This window comes from Populus euphratica, unplaced genomic scaffold (genome assembly GCF_000495115.2).
Source record: "Populus euphratica unplaced genomic scaffold, PopEup_1.0 scaffold217.1, whole genome shotgun sequence".
Lineage (NCBI taxonomy): Eukaryota > Viridiplantae > Streptophyta > Magnoliopsida > Malpighiales > Salicaceae > Populus > Populus euphratica.
The window spans coordinates 293,112-316,296 of NW_011500036.1; the positions used below are offsets into that span (position 1 = coordinate 293,112).

Sequence of the window (23,185 nt, forward strand, 5' to 3'; positions counted from 1 at the left end):
CACACAGAACCGAAATCCAATACAGACGGTTATCTGACCATTTATCTGCCGAGAAATGAGCAGCACTTGCAGATAAATATGCTTCATTCGAGACTATACATCACCAATCACTGTTATTAAGTTGTACCAAAACTAGAGGGAAAAATTATGTTTTTTTTTTTTTTAAAATAATTGTATCATCTCCATGTTTTCTTTTCATGAAAATTATGTTTTTTTTTTTAAAAAAAAAAATTGTATCATCTCCATGTTTTCTTTTCATGATAAATATGTTTTTTCAGTCTACCGACCACCTAACTCATAACATAGAATACAAGGTAAAGCTTAAAAACACAAAATCACAATGAAACACGAAACTTATCTGACCATACATGACTCGAATATAAATTACAACCTTTGACCAAAACACTCATCTTCTAAAGAGATGAAATTTACCTTTCTCTTCTTTGCTCTTTACCATGCAAACACGCTTGATATGTTCTCGAAAATTATGATTAGTTTTCTCAGTCTTTCAGTTTATCCATTAGTCTCGGAAAAAAAAACTTAATTCTTATATGATTCCACGACCTCATCAGGTAATATTTGACAGAAAAAAAGAGAGCAAATAATTATAGAAATTTAAAAAAAAAGTTCGACCGAGAAATGGCACCAGGACAAAAACATTAATAAAAGGATTAGACTAATACAAAACTCATCATCCGGGGACCAAATACAACATTACTCCCACTCCATAACGAGACAAAGTAGATTTTATGAATTTGGCGTAACATTTATAAACGACAACACACACAGACAGCCACTCCTCTATCTCTCTCTCTCTCCGAGGAAAAACATGACAAGCAGCTCCGCTCCGTCACGCAAGGTCTCTCTTCCTTTCTATAAATCTCTATCCACACGCGAATATCTATGTATGCGTATTTTATGCCCTAATCTCGATTGTTTCTTTTTTCTTTGACTTTTCTTGCGTAGGCTTTAAGCAAGATCGCTTGCAACAGGCTGCAAAAAGAGCTCGCAGAATGGCAACTCAATCCTCCTTCAGGCTTCAAGCATAAAGTCACTGATAATCTCCAACGGTACCGTTTTAATCTCGAATTTGATTGGTTTTGCTTTAATTGGGGTTCTTATATATATATATATAATTATATAATTCTGATTAATTTGGGAATATTTTTGGTGTAAAAGATGGTTGATTGAAGTGAATGGAGCCGCAGGGACTCTGTATGCGAATGAAACTTACCAGCTTCAAGTTGATTTCCCTGAACATTACCCTATGGAAGCACCACAGGTTAGTGATTTGTTCCATTTCTTTTAAATTTTTCTATTTTATGTGAATTGGTTATTTGAGAATAATTGTGCTTAATTATTCATGATTTTATTTATTTATTTTGTTAAATTGATGGAACAGGTCATTTTCGCCCCGCCGGCTCCTCTGCATCCTCACATCTACAGCAATGGACATATTTGTTTAGGTAATTGACTGCTTCATGGTAGAGTGATATTTATTTAGTTAAATTGCTTAACATCATGCTCCTTTTTGCTTATTATGTAAGTTTATTGTTATTTGTTGAGTGGATAATAGCCCTGATGCTAGAGATTCTGACTACGTTGCATTGTGTATGAACCGAAGATGGATTGAGTTGGATTCTCAAGGTTTTATAAATGAGCTTTCGCTCCAAGCCTTTAGAGTATACCTCCTTAGGTTTTGGCTCTGATTGTAAGGTCTATTAGGTGCTTCTGTACAAAGAAGTTTGTCATGTTGTTCTTCGAAGATTATTTTGTATTCCATGCTTTTGTTTTGATATTCTTTGAATAAGGGCTTTGTTTCAAGGAGATTTTGAAGTGGTACTGGTTGTCTTAGGCTAGTAGGATTGAAGCATTGCATCTTGCTTTATTTGGCAAATGAGTTTTGTTTGAAACAATGGTGTGCAATGGTAGCTCGTAAATCATTGATATGTGGAAGGTTGGTTGTGGAACTGGGAAACAGAATTTACTCTGTCTGCATCTTAATTTACTCAGTTTACTTGTATGTTATGTCAGACAATAGAAGCTAAAAACAAATGTGAAATAGAAATATAAAGCAAATCGAATGATATATTTAATGTTATCTTATTAACCATGTGGACTATATTTGGGCTTTGCTGGTTGTAAATATTATGCACATGGAGGGGTGGGGTTTGTGCATTTCTGCCCAAAGACTTGTTATACTTTCATCTTCAGAAGACACTTCATGAAAATAATATTACCAGTCTTCATTTGCTTCCCTTCTTCGACCAAGGGTACAGTGGTCAGTTGTGCCTTGAACAGGTATATAATTAATATTTTTGTTATTTGTTCTTGGTACTTGCAGACATACTGTATGATTCATGGTCCCCGGCTATGACTGTTAGTTCTATCTGTATCAGCATTCTCTCCATGTTATCCAGCTCAACAGTGAAGGTTAGTTTCAAAATTGTTGAGATTTTAAAGTTGTTTTGTCTGCTCTACCTGTTCTACCAAGAACTCTTATATATACACTGTTATTGTTTGCAGCAACGTCCTGCTGACAACGATCGTTATGTGAAGAACTGTAGGAGTGGCCGATCTCCCAAGGAGACAAGATGGTGGTTCCATGATGACAAGGTTTAATTCCATTAGGTATCTGTCATCTGTGTATAACAAGGCTATGAGTTCCATTTATCATGGATGATGTGGAATGGGGCCTGGCCAAGGCTTTGAGCCGCCATAGCTCTGGTAACCACTTTACTTTTTTCCTTGGCCGTGAATCACGTACCTGGTATTTTTTTTTTCTTTGTACCTTGATGCCACCCTTAGGGGATTGCAAGGAATATATATAATGTTAATCAAGGACAACAACTTATATGGCTTCTCCCTTTATTACTATCTTATTAGGCATTTAAGACCAAGTACAGCCAAGTCATAAGATGCCCAAAGATACTGCATAAATTCTAATGGCGTCTGATGTATATCTTTTGCAGCAAAAACTATTAGAGATTCAATGGTAAGTATTTTTTTTAAGCCGCAAATTCCATATTGCAACTCTTTCAGAGTTTTTCAATCAAGTGCCAGATTGACACTATATTCACCTACCGGGGAATAAATGGGTGATTTTTAGCCTTTTATAAATGTATAAAGAAGGCGATGTTGAGTCTTCCAGCCATGAATAGCCTTAGGGAAAGGGGTGATGTGCAAAGGCTGATTTCAAGGAAGGTAGGCTCACCACTGCGTGGGCAATAGACAACCTTGCATTTGCTCTTTGCGTGAGAAAGTAAGCTCTTCGGTTTTTGACGGTGCTTAACAGCATCATCATGTTCATCACTTGAAACAGATGGGTTATTCGTTGCCATGTTTTTTCTTTTTCGACAATCTTGCATGCCCATCCATAAATCAGTAGGCGGAGCATGCTGTAAAGACGGTCAGATTTATTTTGATCAAAAGCAGTCTTAATTTACTTTAATTAGAAATGAAATTACCCGAATGAGATATCGCTGTCAAGGATCGATAGCGATACGCGCTTGCCTAGGCAGAGTATAAATTGCATGAATATTTTGAGGATTTTGGTTAGCTTGCATTGCTGCTTCCTTCCAAATTGCAAGCAGGGACATAGTTTGGGAAGCCATCCTTTTCTCTCTGCAGAGGGTGTTTGATTCGTTGAGGGTTTAGTTATTGGATCGGGTACGGACCAAAACCACGTTGTGAAATGGACTGAATAAGCTTTACTAACTTCAACGATGTGGCATGAAATTGCTACAATCTAGCTTCAGAAGCTTACTTACTGAACTGATGGAGGCACGAATGAGAAGCTTTTGGATGCGTTTGTTTCTAGCAGTGGTAGCTGTTGAATTAAGAAGTGAAAAGGGGAGAAACAGCACCGCTCATACCCAAGTCAAATGCCAATAGTTCTTCAAATCCTGCCAAGCTACCAGGAAGACAAAACAAGACTTCGCCGCCTGAAGTTGGGCTCAGCCACAACAAAGATGATACTAGTTTGATTCTGGGTGCTATGCCGTGGGATAGAGCTTCTTTTTTTCTAAAAAATTAACTATAAACTAAAAAATTTATATGGATGTTAATAAAATAAATGAAGAATTATATATATACTAATAAATAATAATAATAAATTTGTTGATTCCAACCAAAGATCAAGTCTGAAAGTTGAGATAAAGATGTTTTTTTAAATAAAAAAGATGAAATATTTATTTTTATTTGAAATTAGATCTCTAAAACTTTAATAAGTTTGAATCAATAAAATTTTATTTTATTTTTTAAAAGTGAGCATTAACTTATTGTTCAATTCTATTCTTAACATCATGAAAGCCCTGTATAAAACTAACTAAAATAAAAAACATCAAATCTAATCCCAAGTCAATTTAATATAAAAAGATTAAATTGTAACTAAAAAAGTCTAAGTAATAAAATATATCATTGAAAAAAAAAGCATTATGGATAACTTATAATGGATTGTATTTTTCCCCTTTATTATATTTTCATTACTTTTTTATATTTATTTTATTTTGCATTGACTCGCGTGTCATGATTTCAAATACCATTTCATGATTTTTTTAGAGTCAATTTTACGAACTCGAAACACAATTGATGGAAAGCAAAAGGACCAAATAAAAAATAATGTTGTAGATGGATAAAAAAAAGAAAAAAGAATTTGAAGGACCCCATAAAAAAAAAAAAAAAGAGGATGCAAATTGAAAAAACCCCATAAAAAAAAAAAAGAGGATGCAAATTGAAAACAAAAAAGATTTGAGGCGGTAAAAAAAAGTTTGAAGTACCATATAAAAAAAAGTGAAGGCTCACTGTCGACGTTCTTGATTCTCTTTATCCATTCCTAGCTCTGTGCCCATTTCTAACCATTAAGTTTGCCCATGCAATGGTGATTTAAAGATCAACATTTTTTTTTTATCGTTTATTTGAATGGTAAAACGAGGGAGGCACCAATAAGGATCTGTTTGTTTTGGATGTTTAGATGCGTCATCTTTGATTGACGTTGAATTGGAAATATGACTAGTATTTTGTAATTAGGCTGTGCTTGGATGGGGGAATTTTTACTATTTTAATATGAATATTATTTCCTTAAACAGTTGACAATATCTCCGTTGTCGTCCAGCGGTTAGGATATCTGGCTTTCACCCAGGAGACCCGGGTTCGATTCCCGGCAACGGAATATTTTTTTACATTTCTCCGCTGCTTAATGTGAAGTATGATTTAGGCCCTTACTTTAGTCAGATTCGTAATGTAGCCCACAGAATTTGGGCCATAAGACTAAGTATCATAACAAAAAAAAATCACTCAGGCCCATATTATCGGTGCTGCTATAGGCTAGCAAGCATGTTGTCGTCAGAACTCTGAACACTGCTCTCCCTCTCCTGTACTCTTATCTCCTGCGAGTGATAATGAAGATGATGGTGGTGGTACGACGGTTACCTTCAACTACGATTACTCTAACATCAGCATTTTCATGTCGATTCACTTCTCCCAAATTTTTCCCTGGCCAAATAATAATCTCCTCAAAATCAACTCCCTGTTACCCTAGAATTTCCCTCCTCGCCACTTTCTGCTCCGCCTCTCAAGTTCCGGACCCAATCATTGAACAAGACTCTTCAAAACGTGTAAGTTATCACCATCACTTGATTTTCAACTCCTTTTACGACATCGTTTTTAATCAATTTTTCTGATTGCAGGGTCCTTTGAAACGTGGCTTGTATTTAGTTGGAACCCCTATTGGAAATCTCGAAGATATTACCTTGAGGTAGTTGCTGAACTTGACTAGCGGTTTTTTATTTTTTTTAATTTTTTATTACAGAATACAATTATATTTTGTTTATTAAATTATTTTAAAAAATCACCAATGCAGGGCTCTTCGTGTATTAAAATCTGCTGATGTAATACTGTCAGAAGACACAAGGCATTCCGGGAAGTTACTTCATCATTACAACATCAGAACTCCACTAGTGAGTTTTCGGTTTTCTGCGTTGCTGTTTTTATTTTTTATTTTAGTTTTTAATTGTGTGGTTTATATTTGCAGCTGAGTTATCATAAATTTAACGAGTCTCAAAGAGAGCAACAGGTGTTAAGGAGGTTAAAAGAGGGTGAGATTGTGGTGCTGATTAGCGATGCAGGGACACCAGGAATTAGTGATCCCGGTGCGGAATTGGTTAGCATTTTGTTAGAAAAATTTTAAATAAAATTTCAGCTCGTAGCCATGTTGTAATATAATAGTAACTGTGAATTGTTTAGTCGATTGTGTAGGATATAATGAATGCGTGTTTGGAATGTGGTTGTAGGCGAAGTTGTGCGTCGATGAAAATATTCCTGTTATTCCAATTCCAGGGCCTTGTGCGGTTGTTGCTGCGCTCTCTGCTTCAGGCTTGGATACTGATGAGTTTACATTTGGTAATTTTGCTGTAAATTTGATGCTTGTATGCTTTTCTGATGTTTTGCTAGCAACATTAGGATTGTCAAGAATTAATGATATAAATTATTTTTTTAGTTGGATTTCTTTCCAAGCATGGTCCTTCCAGGAGAGAGAGGCTGACAGCTTCTGCAAATGAAGCAAGAACGCAAATATTCTATGTTCCTCCGCACAAGTTTTCTCAGTTTCTCGAAGAATCTTCATTGCTTTTTGGTGACTCCAGGTATATAAGGCTTATCATCTTCATTGCTAGCACAGCACTCGAGGTATATAGGGCTCATCATCGTAGCACAGCACTACTCGCATTTTCTCAATTCTGTATGGATATGCAAGTTCTTACAAGTTCTCAGGGCAACACTAAAAAAACAATGTATCGGTTGTATGTTGCTGGTACTCCAGTTAGGCGTGCATTATTCAGATTAAGCAGATTTTCTGCGTGCTACCCTTTCTTTGTGTGACTTCATACCTTTTGGATGCAGTGGTCCAAGTAATTGAAACAACACCCTGTTATGAGTTCACTTCATGAGGGTGATGGAACTCATCAATATTCTGACCACTGACCTTCATGGATCAAATTAATTCCATTTTTTTGTTAGATAGATAAAGATAAAGATATCGAAAACAATAGATGGAAAATGTGAGCTGAAATGGCAGACTACAATCTACCGGTTTAAAAGCATATGAAACCTGACAAGAACCGGAAAAAGACCGGGTAAATTCCTTTATTCTGTTTAGATTCCATTTTTGACACCTACAAGACAATTTCGAGAAGCCCAGCCATAGTGAGTATCAAAATAGTCATGGTTCAGTAAGTTAAATGATTAATTAGTGCTGGTTGTGACAGTTAATCTAATTGCATTGCAGGCGGTGTGTCATGGCTCGAGAAATGACAAAAATACATGAAGAGGTGACTTTTTATTCTTTACTTTTTACACGGTTTAATCTGTTCATATAGTGTAAGAAACTGGATAGAGATGCTGATTGTGAAAACTCGAACTGAAGTTGTACCATTTGAACCAATTGTCATTAAAGATTATTATTGAGCCTCAAGTGATGATAATGCCCCATAAATTAGTTATCAGTTGACCACCAGTTTTTTGTGTCATCCTTGTTCACTGATCAAGATGAGCGTGCCTAATCAGTTTTGGCGGGGCACTCTGGGGGAGGCCAAAGTACGTTTTTTGAATCAACAACTTAAGGGGGAGATGACACTGCTAATTGAAGGCAGGACAAATTGTTTGGTTGAAACTCCGTCAGAAGATCAGCTTGAGCATGAATTGGGAGAATTGATCTCCCGTGGGCATACTCTTTCCACGGTAATGACCTATTTGATGATCATTAAGTTTCTTCATGCAATCCGTCATTGTTACATGAATTCTTCTCGCACGTGAATGATTCTGAAGTTAACATGGTGGAATTCAGTTAGCTTTGATGTTTTAAAACCTGATGCACTTTTGAATTATGAGTGGTTTTCTTTTGGACATAGCTTATAGAAAAAAAAGATGAGTAGCATCGTCTTTCTTGGTTCCCAAAAGCACCCTGATATGACCACCCCTCTTCTTCCTTAAGTACCCAGTGAGAAATTATTATGGTGGGTCCCATTTTATGTGCGGGAACAAGCGCAATGCATCGGTTAGATGTAATAATCTCTTTTATCATTTGCTCTTGCTTTGTTACACTGCAAGTCTGCAACCGTGGTTATGATTTGCTTTGATGTGCGTGTAGGCAGTCAAATTGGTGGCTGAAGGAGCGTCAGTGAAGAGAAAAACATTATATTCGCTGGCATTGAAGAAGTTTGGGAAGCAACCTGAAGCGGATGATAATTCAAATTAGTTCATGTCACTTGCATTGAAGAGATTTTGCCATCGCCTTATTGACTTCTTGACTAGGAATGCGAGTTATAATCAACCTCCGCATTTCCCCCTTGCTTCCTGAAGTCAGCAAGGGTACCATTGTTGGAACAAATTGGAGAAAATATTTTTCTTCCTCAAGGAAGTTGAGAGGGCAAAGTGAACTGCTCGGAGGTTACTGCAGGCATGACATTGAGGTTCAGGAGCGATACTTTTTTAGCCAAGAGGGTCAAGGGAGCCGTGAACAACTTATACATGAAGGTACTTCATATTGGCCCGACTTTTTGAGTGAGATTTCTTACATGTATCGGCACCTTTGTCCACCTTGCTGGCTATTGTTTAGGTGGGAGACACTCTGCATTTTGTGGGTTCACCACCAGCTTGATTTTTTATAAACTGTTTGTTGAATAAAACTTGACCAAGACATTGATTACCAAATTGAATGAATCTGCTCTCGTGGGATAGCCCACCAGTCTATGAATTGCTAGGTTGAGAAAGACCTGATTTTTCTTCCAATTTTACTCTCTCCCAAAAATGCTCCTACAATAAGTTTCTTCTTCCATCATCCACCCTTGATTTGAGCTGTTCGGTATACGGTCCTACCATAATATTGTTTCTGTCCTTGCTGAGTTCTTGTAAAAGAGTGACTCATAAATGTCAACAGAACCAAGATTCCGAGAGGTCAGAACAGTGACGAGATGTCTTTCACTGATTTCTATAGATGCAAAATATGATAGAACCATTGTGACGATGTTAAGAACGAAGTAGCCATTACTGGGTCAATAGGGTGAACCAATGAACTGGGCTGGATGTGACTGGAACCAGCTGTGAGCTTGTTTTTCGAAGCTCCAGACAAGGGGATCGGGATCACTGGCGCTGCTAAATAGCATCACATGTGCGGTCCATGATCCCTGGACCCAATCTCTATCAGCTCAAATCTCGACCCTCAGATTTTCATTTCCTTGAAAATCAAATCATTCAACATCAACACTGTAAAAAACCCTCTTCAAGAACCCGCTATTTTTCTTTTCTTGCTATTTACTTGATAAAAGGCGGACCGCTAATACTGCTACAATGCTATTAATCTAGCATCATTGATGATTAAGCAAAAACTGTATGTACAAGATTATAATTTCTAGAGGTTAGTATGGTATCCCGTGTAGTGTAAGTAGACTATCCTGTGCCATCATCACCATGGAGACACCGTACTGGTAGAGCCAGAGGAGGGATTGAATATACGTTGGCCAGTTGCTAAAATACGCCGGGGATCAAATTCCATTTTCCTCTGATAAAATCGGTCCCATTTATCCCCAAAGTGGTCCATCCATTCCTCTCGTGTAGTGTAGTGAGGTAAATACTGTTTCACCTTGATCCCTGCATCATCACAGAATCTGAGGATCTTACCGTTTTGATCAGTCAAGTACTCCAAGGACTGAGTCTCTTCACCATTATCCAACGCTGATCTTAACAATGCCACCAGATAAAACACATCCTCATCTGGGGTCACAACTGAGCTCCTTTGGTCCCACCTACACAAAGATTAAAAAAACCCAACAGCAGTAACGTTAAGAAAGATCATCGGCATTTAGCAAACAAGAAATAATCGAGACAGGACATCAAATTTGGATCTTTCTCGAGTGAGTGTTCAGTTTTCTTGTAATGATGTTAGTTGGGATTTGATGGTTTTGGACTAATCAATGGTTGATCCCGTCAAGGCTAGGTTTTCGGAACTCAATAGACAAGAAAAATACTAGATACCCTTCACAGTTTCATGCCCTATCAATCATGTCAGGTCTTGTTTAGCTCTATCCTTGCTCATTGATGGCCTGGTAAGAGTTTGGAGGTGGACATGATACCATCTTCGCACAGGGGACCCATAACGAAGATCGCCTGACAAGAGAATCTGCCACTGGGACGATCACTACCGTCAATTTATTGCGTTCCAGTCAACAAAAGAGAAAAGGGTTTGTCAATCCTAGCTGGCCTTTAATACAAAATATTCATCTGTTGAGCTGGTTCTTTTGCATGTGGGCCACGTGTGTTCGTTAGATACATATGCCACGTGTATCAGTGTGACTCAGAGGACCACCATAGGCATGGGTCTACCCGATTTTTTACCCTGTCTCTTTCCTTCCTCTTCGTCTTTTCCTTACCATCATCGTTTTCAAGTCCTCAAGAACTCGTCCGATTTGTAATTAACTAACAACATATTATTGACACAAGAAAGTATTATTGCAAAGAGTGATGGCAATGGTAATGACAATGCCTTGTATTATTGAAGGAAGGTTGATAGCTACCCCTAACGTGAGGAGGTAATCTCTAGCTTGGTTCTAGCTAGCTAGCCAGCATTATTTGTTTTTGTCTCGTATGTGTTATTGGCAGGCAAGAGGGTGGTTCAAAGCATGCTTCTTGTACACAAAACTTAAATGTACTTTTACATGTATTCAAAAAGTATATAGTTACATGTGCTTAATTACGTGTGCGTTTGGACGACGACGACGACATGAAGACACTTGATGAGAGACTTGTCGTGATGAGAGCAACACAATGATAGTCCCATGTTGCATGCATGCAGTGCTTGTGAAAAAGATAAAGAGAAAAGATGAAATGCATGTTATGCAGCACTAAAGAGCCAAGAATCACTCACTTGTTTTTGTTCATGGGGTAAATGAGGATGGGCCCACTTGTCTTGTTGTTTCCCAAAATGCCCTTGAAGACACCCCTGTCAAGGTCGGCAATCCTTGATCTGGGAACAAATAGGTTGAGCCAAGGGTGCGGCACCTCCCACAAGCCCTTGGCTCTCAGCTTTAACTCGGCCCTGTGGACGCGATCCAGAAAATCAGTGTAGGGCAGATCGGTTGTGAAGACTGTTGATGGTATGAAGTTCAGGTTCTTCATCAAAGCCTCTACTTCCTGCATCAAGTAACCACCAGACAATACTTTATTATGATTTGTTGGTGTCATTATAAGAACATTAGAAAAATATAATCCAAGTACAAAAAAGAAAAGCTGCTGCTACTAGACATTGTTGCTTTTGTCAAGATAAGTTTGATTCCAATCAATTTTTAATAAGCTCAAGAAAGGAGATATTAATTGGAACAGAATCATTTGGTGGGTGGCCGGCTTAATAATAGATTTATTAATATTAAATGCAGTAAAGAAAAATAGAAAAGTAGCGTTCGATCTTAGGCTCGGACAGGACGATAGATTGCACTAGATCTCCCATGTTTTCTTGTACATGTTTTCTAGCATTTTTTATAGTAGCTAGTACGTATAAAAATACTTACTCAGCAATCACAATCATATAATCTAGGATTAGTGGGGGCAACCCTTGAGGGCAGCATATTGCTAAAAGTAGAGAAAATGTGTACAATAATACAATTCAATGACAGCGATGATAGTAGAAGGTTCTATATTATTGTAAGAAGAGATGATTAAACAAATTATTGATAAGAAATTTAATTGGATTAGCATGCATTTCGAGCCCACATTCAATGAGGACAGACTTGTTAGTTTTCTAAACCTGTTTTTTTTAACTATTGTAACTAGTCTTAACAGCATGGTTAGCACCATGATAAAAGGCATGTACCATGGGGGATAGGGGTGTCAAAAAAATACAAATCATGGGTAATATTTATATTAACTAACCCAAGTCAAGTTGTCGTCGACAAAATCATAATATCAGACATGTTTGTGTTTCTAAGGAAGATAATGAGTAAGAATTTTTAAAATTCGATCAACCTGGTTTTTTTACAATTCATTCTATTTGGTTTTTACAATTTATTCTCTGCTCCATTGATCTAATTGATTTATTAAGTTTAAATTATTTGTTACATTTTATAATAGGTTTTAAGCTAATTTATGAAGCCTAAATCGTAGTTACATTTAAGTCTACCTCATGAAAATTGATAATATAAATTCAATCTACAGTCACTTAACAGTATCCATGAAAAATTCAGCTGAAAATCTAATATAATTCAAAATTGGTAATATAAGTCCAATATATAGATACTTATAGTATCTATAAAAAATTTAGCTGAAGGTATAATATATTCAATCCGGTCAGATTTAAAAAATAATTAAATGGATAAACTTATAATTTATAAAATAAATTGAGTTAAATACAATTATGAGTTAAATATACACTGATTGGAGATTGTCCAGCCACCAATTTAGGAGAAAAACATTATCAATATCTATTATTGTACTCTGCATTTAAATTAATAAGCCATGGTGCCAATTAAGACGAGCTAGCAGCAAGGCGATCGTATTATTATTAACAAGTTCTTGCTAATAATTTTGCGAGAAGTCCTATAGCCACAAAATTATGTACGCATTCTGTGGACGAATTAAAGGGATTTTACCTGATCAATGGTATCGCCAGTGGATTCATCGTAATTTTTGGTGATCTCTAAGCAGTAGAGCACACCCCCATTAGCCCCAACTGAGCTAATCTTGACAGGATTACGAGGGGAAAAGAAAGAGGACCTCCAATTGTTAATAAGCCCTTCATCAACAATAACAAATCCCTCGACATAATCGAATTTTAAGGTAGAAGGTTTTCCATGCATGGAGATGAGGTATTCTTGGTCCCCGGTAAAAGTCGAGAAGTTGGAGTAGAGTACTCTTATCCACCTCACCTGCGATAAATAAAACAAAGAAAACGTGAAAAGGAAAGAAAAAGACCATGTTAGCGGCAAAAGCAAGACGTCAACAACATTGCCAGCTTTAGAACAGCCGTTTGAATGAGTTAAAAAGCTTCCATGGACCCAATCTTAACTCATCAGTCATGAAAAATTATACTTGCTTCTTTCGTTTTATCTTCTACTAATACTAGGAAATTTATGCAAAGTTATGTGCCCCACCGTGGAACAAAACCAAAATCTGTCACCAACGAGTGAAAAATATTGATGTTGTTCAAAAAGAGAGAGAGTTATACCCTTTGAGGAGCTGGTTCAAGTGCAATTCTAGCCCTAGTGATGATGCCAAATTGCCCTAGACCACCAAGAACAGCATGGAACAGCTTTGAATTTTTTTCTTCGGAGCATGTCATGAGCTCACCTTTGCCTGATATCCAGTGGTGGAATATTAATTACATCGACATAAAACCAATTAGAACGTATCTCCCAAGATATACAATTAAGGCAGCCAAGGAAAAACCCTGAATTAATTTGTGCAAAAAATAATTATCCAAAAACAGGAAGACAACAACAAGAAACCAGCCATGCAAGAAAGCCACGGATATTTTAAGGACCAACCTGTGACGACGTCAAGCTCATAGACATTGCTAATTTGAGGTCCATGGTTAAAAGCTTGCCCACTAATTCCACCATTAGATAAGGTACCACCTACTGAAAGATACAAATAATCTGTCCATGATTTTGGTGCTAGCCCATGCTCTAATGTCCTCCTTAACACATCTATCCACAGCTCCCCTCCCCACACGTCTACATGCATCTCCTTCACAGCTACTTGTTGCTTTGCCAGGTTCCCCAACCCAAGGCGACTCCCTCTCGAGCCGCCACTCATTTCAATCACCACCCCGTTATTTGTCTGTGCCTGACCGTTTATGGAATGCCCATGACCCCTAGCCGAGACCGTGAAACCCTGAGACGAGAGGTACGCCGCTTGGACAAGCCGAGCTATGTCATCAGCGGAACCCGGGTGCAAGACTGCCATCGGTTCGGATCGGCTTATCAAGCCGAAATCAAGAGAAGCCGTTTCGATATCAAACGGATCAACGCTGAGCTGACCGTCAACCCCAAGACGAAGTAGCTCCGATGGGTCAACAGTCAACCCTACAGTCACAATCAAACGACAGATAGCGAACGATAAGAGAAGCTTAGTAGCCATTTCAAGGATTTCTTGTTTCTTTTCTTTGGTTTTCTTGTATATTACGAGTAAGAGTAATAATCCTTTATAAAGAAAAGGCCAAGAAGGTGGTGGCAGTTAGAAGTTGGCGGCGGAGGCGGCGGCCGAGGTGGTGGTTTCTCGATAAGGGTGAGAGGTAAAGAAAGAGAACAAAATTTGGTGCCCCTGTTTGTGGTGGTGGGGCTAACGTAAGCTGGATTGCGCTTTAAAGATTTTCTAGGCCGAACATGCAAAGTTCAGATTCCCTGCTAGTCCTCTCTCTGCTCTTTTTGCACGTTGCACAAAGTATTACTTACATACTCATGTAAGCAAAAGAAGGTAATAATATAAGGTAATTCAACGACAGAAATATTAAATAATATTTCGATTTTAATCTCTTGTGTGTTTGTGGTAGTGCAGGGAGAGGGGGAGGGGGAGAGAGCCTGACTAATGTGTCCTTGGGATGTTTATGAGTTGTGCCTGGGATATAAGATACAGGCTCTCCATTTATAGGACAAAATGGGGTCGGGGAAGATGGATGGAACACGTGGACGATCACGTGCTGGGGGTGAGGAGACACGTGTGGAGGAAGAGAGTGAAGCAGTATGTGGGGCCAGGTTTTTGAATAAGGGGCCCAGGTATGGATACGGAAGATCCATGTAGGGACGTAGGCAAGGAAAGCTTCACGTGGTTTCAGAGACTGGACGATAAATGCAGCCAATACAAAAGATTCTCTCAACGTATCTCCTCCCTTCCTCATCTCCACAGGCACAGGGAGAAAACAACTTATCAGCAAAATTCCTCCATACCAAGTATGAACAGTTAGAATTAGTGGCTCAAAGGGTGGGAAAAGCCTTTAAGTTGCATGCGCGAATAGATGCGTTCTCTATCTTTATTGTATCTGTTTTTTTCTTCTCGAAATAATAACTAAATATTAAGGTAATATTTTAATTAAAATTCAATAGAAAAGGACCTTGAAGTGATTAACTGGGCCAAGAAATATTAGCTTACATGGTGATCATCGATAACAAAAGCATTCGCTGAAACCGCTCATGATCATTGGATAATGTTTCAGCAAGTCAGTTTTGAACTCCAGAGAAATAGCCGCGTCGAAAAAAAAATATTACATCAAGACATGCAAGCCAAGTTGCAATGTGGGTTAGAGCTAATTAGGCTCTAGCTAGCTTGCCATTTATAGATATAAATATAAACAGCTAGTGGATTTGGTGGACACTTTATATTGCATCATGTTATGGTGATCAAGGATATTACTCCAAGGGACGGGGTCCCTTATGTGTCAAGTGGATGTTTCGTGACAAAAATGTACTCTTGTAGTTTAAATTATTTTGAGTACGCTTTGAAATGTAACAAGGGAAATGAAGAATATTGATCCTTCTAGGGTTATTTAAAAGTGTTTTTAATTAAAATAGTTTTTTCTATATTAGTATGTTAGAATCCCTATATTACTATCATTAATTTAATATTTTTCAAGTAAAAAATACTTTTAAAAACAGAAACTATCGCAATATTAAACCATCACTTAATATTCTATATTGGGTTTCACAAGGAAATTTGCGATCGTTTTCTTATGATATGCTTCAATCAACATTTTTCATTTTGGGAAACATCCGAGAGAATGGCTAGAGATTAAAATTCTTGAAATTGTGAAGCTAGTTGGAAAAGGTTTTTCGAGCGAAATCAACTAAAAACATTCCTGTGGTGATGATTGTGGTTTTCGTGGATCATTTACGGAAAAATAAGCTAAGATTTTTAATTATAACTCTAAAATTAAAGCTTAAGAGAAAATCTTTGAATTTATTTGATTCCAAATAAAATTATAAATTTAATAACAATAATCTCTCTTGACATACTACCTTTTAAATAAGAGTTTAAACTGATTTTTGAAAAAAAATCAATTAAAAATCTAACTAAAAAAATACTAAAATTAATAACTAGAAATTAAATATCTTTAGTTGGCAAACATAATAACACTGGTATTACTGGGCCAAGATCAAATCTCTGGACTCATTAACTAAACGATTCTTTCCTTGATGTTATATTATTCTAGGTCATTACTAAATTAGAAGAAAAGACTTCAGAGAGAATAAAGTAAGAAAGTAAAAACTTACAATAAGTGATGAATAATAAGAAAAATATCGTTTCGAATGGTTATTTCCAAGTGATAATTCAAAGTAACGTTCGGCGGTAACGCTGATCAAGTGCACCTTAGCTATTCAATCGTTTCGAATGGTTATTTCCAAGTAATAATTCAAAGTAACGTTCGGCGGTACCAACGCTGATCAAGTGCACCTTAGCTATTCAAACACACAGTATACTAGAATCCGTCGATGTACCAAAGTTAAGTCTCGATCAAAGGGATTCGACAAATTTGAATGATGTTAAGCAGATTACTGTTTTCAAATGTGATATTGGCTTTAACGAACCACATTCTCTAGACAGAGGAAGATGGGCTTGAGTGTGATGTTTTGGCATGCAATATTACAATGACTGGACAGACTGTAACAACTAACGAGAAACATGTGGGGTAAACCTAGGACGATATACCAGAGGTTGATTGGCACGGTTTGAGATTGACTAAATCCATGTAAACACATTTACTTCCAGGAAACAAACCCATAATTTTCTTTTTGTCATATATATATGCATTTACTCGGTGTGAATGGTTGATTTTAGACCAAGTTTTGTTTCCTGTGTTTCTTGCTAAGAACTGGGTCCAAGCCTTTGGTCACAGGTCTAATCCATGTCTTACACGCGGAAAATGTTTCCAAATTATCGTAACTCCAATGTTTTTTTGTTCGCTACAATGACAAAATATAATTAAAACTCTTATCTACCATTCTTGTGTCCTTTGGGCAGCCAAAACAGACAAATCAGATCCCAATTGCGTACAGTAAGAGAGATCATGCCTGGAGGCTGGAAGCTTTCTTTGAACAATGTTCTTGACCAGAGCATATAATGTCACAAATGACAGCTTTCATACCTTGGAAGCAACATGAGTATTATCTTCAGGAATCGTGTCTCATATCCTGCATTGAGCATACGATCCAATCGGTTGACAATTACGATAGAATTGAGATTCACAACAACATATTCTAGGAGATTACTTTACAGAGTTATTATATTCTGTTTGAATATTAGTGTTCTAACATAGAAAAAATATATATAATTAAAAGAGAGAGAAGTTTTTCTAGTTAAATAATAAATTTGCCCTTCTGACACTCTTAAAACAAATTTCTGAAAACAATCTCATTGTTTTTATCTTTTTTAATATCTAGACAACAAACTAACAGTAATTTAGATAGCTTATATACCCAGATTCAATATTTAAATCTCGGAAGATAGAATCTTGGAATGTATTTTGAATGGGTAAGCCATCCCCTTGAGTACGCTGATGCTTTAGCAATTATTCCAAATATTTATGGAATTGAGATATGTATTTAATTTTTTGATATAAATTACAACATCCAAGGGGACGGAGTTTTCTCTCTTTCCTTCTCTTTTCGACAAATTGTCGTTATACATGTCCTCGACAGTATTCAGTACTGCGTATCTTCAAAAAGATTCAGTCTTTTTTGAAGGATGAGAAGGGTTTCGTCAAGTCTTTTTTTATATATATATATCAAGTGGACTTTCTGTAGCCACTCTTTTCCTTAAAAGAGGCAAGAACTGTAGCCACCCCGCACCAATCCATGTTTCGCTACAGCCTCTCTTCCAGCCTGCACAGAAGAAACTTGTAAATATTTTTTTCTAGATTTTTCAAAGATGGCCACATAGATTGCTTTGATTATGTCAATAATAATAAACTAATGGTGGTCGGAGAGTTTGACAATTTCTGTTTTTATTACGTACGTGCTGATGCATTATATTTTTTAAAATATTTTTTTATTTGATAATATATTAAAATAAACTTTTCTGCATTTTTATTTTTATTTTTAATATTATTATATTAAAACCATAGTAAAGAACTAAAATAAACCTTTCAATTGATGTCTTTTCAAACTAGAAACCACTTTTAAAAAGTACTTAGAAACAGAAATACAAGCATTTCCAAATATTTTTTAAGTAAGTTTTAAAAGTGTGTTTTATTTTTAAAAAATAAATTAATATTGTTTGAATATCTTTTTATTGATTTTGATATGCTAATAAAAAAATTAAAGAAACAGATTTTAAAAAAAATTATCTTAATTTTTTTTTTAAAATCACTTTAAAAAAAACAACCTATAGGAAATACATACGTATATCTTAATTTTTTTTTAAAAAAATCACTTTAAAAAAAAAACAACCTATAGGAAATACATACGAATCAGCTTTCTTTAATGCATAAAAAAATTAGCTACTTGTGTTGAGCATTAATGATACAATCAATCTATTGCAAGAACATAATATAAAAACAGATCTATAGGCTACAACAGCCGAAATTGACTGTGACACGTTATTTAGCTTTGTTTGTATTGAATTAAAAAGAGAAAATTAGCGATGGTTGGAATGTTGTAGCAATCAAGGTATAGATTTCTACCAAGTGGGCAACAGACGCGAGCGATTTTTCTTTCTTTTTTTCCTTTCTTCTTCTCATGAAGCATTCAACTTCAATCTATTGTATGGCCATGGATAGACATTGACATAATTTTATTGAGTCATGGATTACGAAAAATGCCAATGAATCCATTTTTTATTATTATTATTATTAATGCAGATGTAGAATCTAATTTACATGTACTTTAATTAATTTTACATATTTTAAAATTAATAATTATATAAATTTTTAATGATTCTAAAATTTATAAAATTCAAACTATCGAATCTAAAATCTAACAACTTAAATTATTCCCCTCCTAATTCCCAGTGGATCCATTTTAGTTGCACAAGGCATGTACGTCCCTGCTGTAATGGATGCAATTAGAAAAATATTCCACTCCCACCATTCTCGTTGTCCCCTATGCTGCATGTTAACGCAACACAAGTAAAAAAATGCCAGAATCGTACCAATTAATAAATAAATAAGAGCACTACAAGGATGATCTGCGTGAGGTTTTGCTATTTAACTGAAGTGAAAATCATCTCTCTTTGCTTCTAGTACTTAATTTAATATCGTTACATGTTTGTGTAATCACCCTAGCTATTCCCTGTAGTCGGGAGAGCAACTGGGAATTACTCAAATTAATTTGGAAGAAGACTTAATGTATAGGAAATAGCAATGAAGGATATAATTCAATAGATACTCATGAATGTATTAGTCTAATCTCGGAATTCTTATCTGTTATTCAATTCTATTTAAATAGAAGAAAAAAATTAATCTTGATATGTGAAGAGTTCAAAACTAGTCTATACTGTAATTATTAAAAAAGATAATCTTATAGTTAGCGTGTGCTTTTATAGTCCTATTTTTTTAATTATATCAATTGACTTATAATCTTGTGTTTAATATTTTCGTGTAAAGAGTATTTTAAAAATATTTTTTACTTAAAATAATTTTTTAAAATTTTTCTATTTTTCTTACATCAACATATTAAAATCATAAAAATATATTTATTTTATATTTTTAAAATAAAATAAATAAATAAATAACAATCAAACTCTCAAACACTCAATTAATTATTTTGCGATGATGTTGAGTTGAAAGAAAACAACTAGAGGCGGCAAGAGCTGCCAAAAACAAATAGGGTGCTTTCCTTGACAATTAGGCCATGAGGTCACCGCATGCCAATAAATCAACAAGCGTTGAAAACACTAAAACTTTAGCTAGCTAGACTTTGCATTGAAAATTGGTTTGTGTCTTGAATTAATGACACTTTTTTTTCAAGAAAAAATGGGAATTATGGACAGGTTTTAATCACAGTAAAGTCAACTATATACAAACATGCTAACTTGCCTAAATTCTTTGAAAAAAATACAATGAAAGTTCTTTTCTTCGGAAATGAGTGGTGTTCATGGCTTGATATGTCCCTCCCGTGTATTTTCTTTCTTTAACCTCGACTAAATGCCAGAATTTTTGCTTTTGGTCGACCTTTTTATCTTTACACCTAATTTCCAAAGCAGGATTCCTAGTGCAAAATCTTAGTGCATCTCTTTTGCCCTTCGGTATTTGTTTCTCTTTTCTTTATCATACCATCATCTAGTCTTTCTCTTTAGTTGAAGCCCATCTTTTATAGCAAAAGTTCGGCCTTTCTCTCTCAATGCGCAGGGCAATAGGAAGTAGGGACCCACAGAAACTCTCACTTTCTCGACAAGCTTTTGTGTTAATTAGCAAATATGCCCACTTCTGTGCTACTGTAAAGGGAGACTCGGCCTCTTTTTCTTCACGAACACCAATTGTTCGAAAGATAAGATTCTTCTTCTTTCTTCCAGTTTATTAGGCAGGCTATGTCGTCATGATTTTCTACTACAAACCTCGATGGACCTAATAAGCTTTTAGAAAAAGGAGCTCATGCATGGACATTTGGATATGAGAAAGCAAGGCAGGTGATTGTGTGTTTGGTGCTGTGGTAATATGTATTTTAATTAAAAATAAATTATTAATGTTTTTTTAGATTTATAATTTTTTATATTAGTATATTAAATTCATTTAAAAATACTTAAAAAATATTAATTTAGTATTTTTTTAGTTAAAAAATAAATTAAAAAGAATGCCATGATGCAAAAATAAAAACTCAGTAATTTCCTTGTTATTTTTTATTTACATATTTTAAAATCCAGTCCTGATTGCTTAACACTATTGCTAGAAAAGTACAATTGGTCAATGATCATGCTTGCTTAATTTTCGAGTATTGTGTTTAGCACTATTTTATTTCCTTTTTGTTGGGTATCACCTACCTCAAAGTGACATCATATCACCTAGCTAGAATTATATACAAGTTAGTATGGCCAAAAACCTCCTCGATCTTATCATCTTCGATAAAGTTTCATCGATTCGTGGGAGAAAAACAATACTAGTAAATAACCCATAGGATAAGTCTTCTTCACACTTATTCTAAAAAAATAGAAAAAAGGAAAGAAATTAAATCCACTTACCCTTGTAATGAGACGCATTAATTAAAAAGAAAAGGAAAGGGTTCTGATTAATTAAATCCATGCTAAAATCCATCTGCTCTACCTACAAGATGTTAACTTTTGATATCTTGATGCTCATTTCGAAAATATAGCAATAAAAAATTGTGGAAAATGTGACATGATGATCTCCAAGAAGATATATAGTAATAGAATGATGTATAGCAGTTAATGGGATGATAATTTCAAAAGGGGAGCTAGCTAGCTAGCTAGCATCTACCAAGGACTTGTAGCAAATGAAAACAAAAACGGAAAAGGAATCGTGAAGACAGGCCATGGCCAGCCTCGGCCAACTTAACTTTGTCAAATGCATCGGAATCACTACTGTAAACACCCATGGCGCCATCATTTTCACGTCCACCACCTTGGTTTGATATATGGGCCGTCTACCTAATCATCTTGCTAACACAGCTATCAAAGTCGTAACGTATGGATGTGGAGCACCTATTTTTAGTAACATATGCAGCTGGAAACTTGAACGAATCAACACTGAAAGTGCAGCAAGGTTGTTGGGTAACCTATCATATCGCACACCTTCGAGGCTCTCTTTTCAACTCACAAATCAACGAGGTTGATGAGGCGTGTCTTCATTCATAAAGACGGGGAAATTCAGAGAAGAAAAGGACGTTTAATTTTGGGAATTTCCTGGTGCGAGAAACCAACAATAGAGGTTGAAAAATATGTACGAAGATGCTGTTCTAGGCCACTAGCTTGCTTTTATTTATTTATGTATTTATTTTTATTGTTGTTGCTGGAATTGGAATTGCTGTACTAGTTAGTTTGATAACAAGGTGATGCATGCATTAATTAATACGGATAATTTTTAATTTGGTCATAATTATGTAATCAAGGACTGCTGCCTGTATGGTCAAACTCATTAAACAAAAGCGAGGAGGAGAAAAAATTAAAGATAATGATATTTTGAAGTAGTTCTATGCTTTTTTTTATTCGAGCACTTGTACTTGTGAAATTTGATCAATTAAATATTTATGTTATTAGAATGCTGACATAACATTTAACTGTTCACCCCATTGGGTCAAGATAATGTTATTTTATTATTTTTATTTTTTAATAAAATACTTATACTTTATTATTTTTCTTTGAGTTATTTGATTACATATATTCATAAAATTTGATCAATAAAGTATTTTCACAAGCTTTTATTTCAAATCAGTTGACACGTCAATTATCTCCGATACAAGAGGTTTATGTATTTGAAATAACCTTGATTTTGCTATTTTTCAACAATTTTGTTTTTTCATCAAAAATTTGAATAAAAAAAGAAAAAACAAGAAATAAATAAAATTAGTTAATTAAATAGGTGAGTTTATATTTTTCTTACTCGTTAGTACGTTAGAGTTTAATCTTAGATAAAGCAAAAACCCCCAAATAAAAACTCACATAATTAGTTTATTTTTATTAGTTTTTTAAGTTTCTTTTATTTAAAAAAATCAGTATAGACAGTCGGAATATAAAAATAAATAAGTGATTCCATTTTTCCATGTATAATTTTACAATTTTTAAATATGAAACTATTTTTAATTATGTCTAGTATATCATCATATAACATCTAAATCTCCAACATGTGATATATATTGAGTCTTTCCATTTAAATTCATAAAATCATATTTTTCATTTTAAAAATATCCTTAAATTGCATGAGGATATAATAATCAAAAAGTACTCTAATAAAAAGAAATAGTACATGTACTCAAACAGAAACAATTATAAAGTATAAGTACTCAATTATTGTTTCTAGAAACAACGACGGAGCCCTTATAAATAAAGAGTTAACTATCACATCGATGTTTTGATAATAAAACTAGTAGAGGTATTTGATTGATCAAATTCCATAAGTATATATACTCAAATTAAAAAAAAAGCTATAAAAGTATTAAAATAGAATAGGTAAAAGAGTATAAAAGCTTTAAGTTTATATATATATATATATATTGTGGATGAGTGCACTCATTATTCTTTGTTATCCCCTTCGGGTACATTT

The 23,185-nt window shown here is 35.2% G+C and overlaps 3 protein-coding genes and 1 non-coding gene across 5 annotated transcripts; 3 read left to right on the forward strand and 1 right to left on the reverse strand.

The window, feature by feature from the left end:
- The first annotated feature begins 744 nt into the window (after positions 1-744).
- LOC105142747 (probable ubiquitin-conjugating enzyme E2 18) lies at positions 745-2,880 on the forward strand. Its single transcript, XM_011050525.1, has 6 exons — positions 745-859; positions 967-1,070; positions 1,180-1,282; positions 1,403-1,466; positions 2,345-2,433; positions 2,527-2,880. The coding sequence occupies exons 1-6, from the start codon at positions 830-832 to the stop codon at positions 2,620-2,622; spliced, it is 486 nt and encodes a 161-aa protein (XP_011048827.1). The 5' UTR covers positions 745-829; the 3' UTR covers positions 2,623-2,880.
- A 2,218-nt stretch (positions 2,881-5,098) lies between these two features.
- TRNAE-UUC (transfer RNA glutamic acid (anticodon UUC)) lies at positions 5,099-5,170 on the forward strand. Its single transcript has one exon. It is a non-coding gene; the product is annotated as a tRNA-Glu (tRNA).
- Positions 5,171-5,331: 161 nt separating this feature from the next.
- Positions 5,332-8,765, forward strand: LOC105142749 (Tetrapyrrole (Corrin/Porphyrin) Methylase). 2 transcript variants are annotated; one of them, XM_011050529.1, is made up of 9 exons: positions 5,332-5,615; positions 5,688-5,755; positions 5,861-5,957; positions 6,032-6,149; positions 6,337-6,399; positions 6,497-6,641; positions 7,283-7,325; positions 7,561-7,734; positions 8,144-8,765. In XM_011050529.1, the coding sequence occupies exons 1-9, from the start codon at positions 5,400-5,402 to the stop codon at positions 8,249-8,251; spliced, it is 1,032 nt and encodes a 343-aa protein (XP_011048831.1). In that variant the 5' UTR covers positions 5,332-5,399; the 3' UTR covers positions 8,252-8,765. The 2 variants fall into 2 exon arrangements, with proteins under 2 accessions (XP_011048831.1, XP_011048830.1); XM_011050528.1 differs by having other exon boundaries at positions 5,333-5,615; positions 6,032-6,160; positions 6,291-6,399.
- Positions 8,766-9,193: 428 nt separating this feature from the next.
- Positions 9,194-14,586, reverse strand: LOC105142748 (cytokinin dehydrogenase 5-like). The gene is made up of 5 exons (XM_011050526.1): positions 13,527-14,586; positions 13,208-13,335; positions 12,633-12,908; positions 10,916-11,181; positions 9,194-9,797 (listed from the first exon to the last, which is right to left on the reverse strand). Exons 1-5 carry the CDS (start codon positions 14,119-14,121, stop codon positions 9,458-9,460), a joined length of 1,605 nt encoding a protein of 534 aa, XP_011048828.1. The 5' UTR covers positions 14,122-14,586; the 3' UTR covers positions 9,194-9,457.
- Positions 14,587-23,185: the final 8,599 nt, after the last annotated feature.

Excerpts from the sequence above, each read along its gene's own strand:
- LOC105142748 (XM_011050526.1), bottom strand. The coding sequence starts at position 14,121 with ATGGCTACTAAGCTTCTCTTATCGTTCGCTATCTGTCGTTTGATTGTG. Across the intron at positions 12,909-13,207 it reads TTGAACCAGCTCCTCAAAGG|GTGAGGTGGATAAGAGTACT; the intron begins GTATAACTCTCT and ends TATTTATCGCAG. Across the intron at positions 9,798-10,915 it reads TACCCCATGAACAAAAACAA|GTGGGACCAAAGGAGCTCAG; the intron begins GTGAGTGATTCT and ends ATCTTTGTGTAG.
- LOC105142747 (XM_011050525.1), top strand. The coding sequence starts at position 830 with ATGACAAGCAGCTCCGCTCCGTCACGCAAG. Across the intron at positions 1,071-1,179 it reads GTCACTGATAATCTCCAACG|ATGGTTGATTGAAGTGAATG; the intron begins GTACCGTTTTAA and ends TTGGTGTAAAAG. Across the intron at positions 1,283-1,402 it reads ACCCTATGGAAGCACCACAG|GTCATTTTCGCCCCGCCGGC; the intron begins GTTAGTGATTTG and ends TTGATGGAACAG.
- LOC105142749 (XM_011050528.1), top strand. The coding sequence starts at position 5,400 with ATGAAGATGATGGTGGTGGTACGACGGTTACCTTCAACTACGATTACT. Across the intron at positions 6,161-6,290 it reads GTGATCCCGGTGCGGAATTG|GCGAAGTTGTGCGTCGATGA; the intron begins GTTAGCATTTTG and ends ATGTGGTTGTAG. Across the intron at positions 6,400-6,496 it reads TACTGATGAGTTTACATTTG|TTGGATTTCTTTCCAAGCAT; the intron begins GTAATTTTGCTG and ends TTATTTTTTTAG.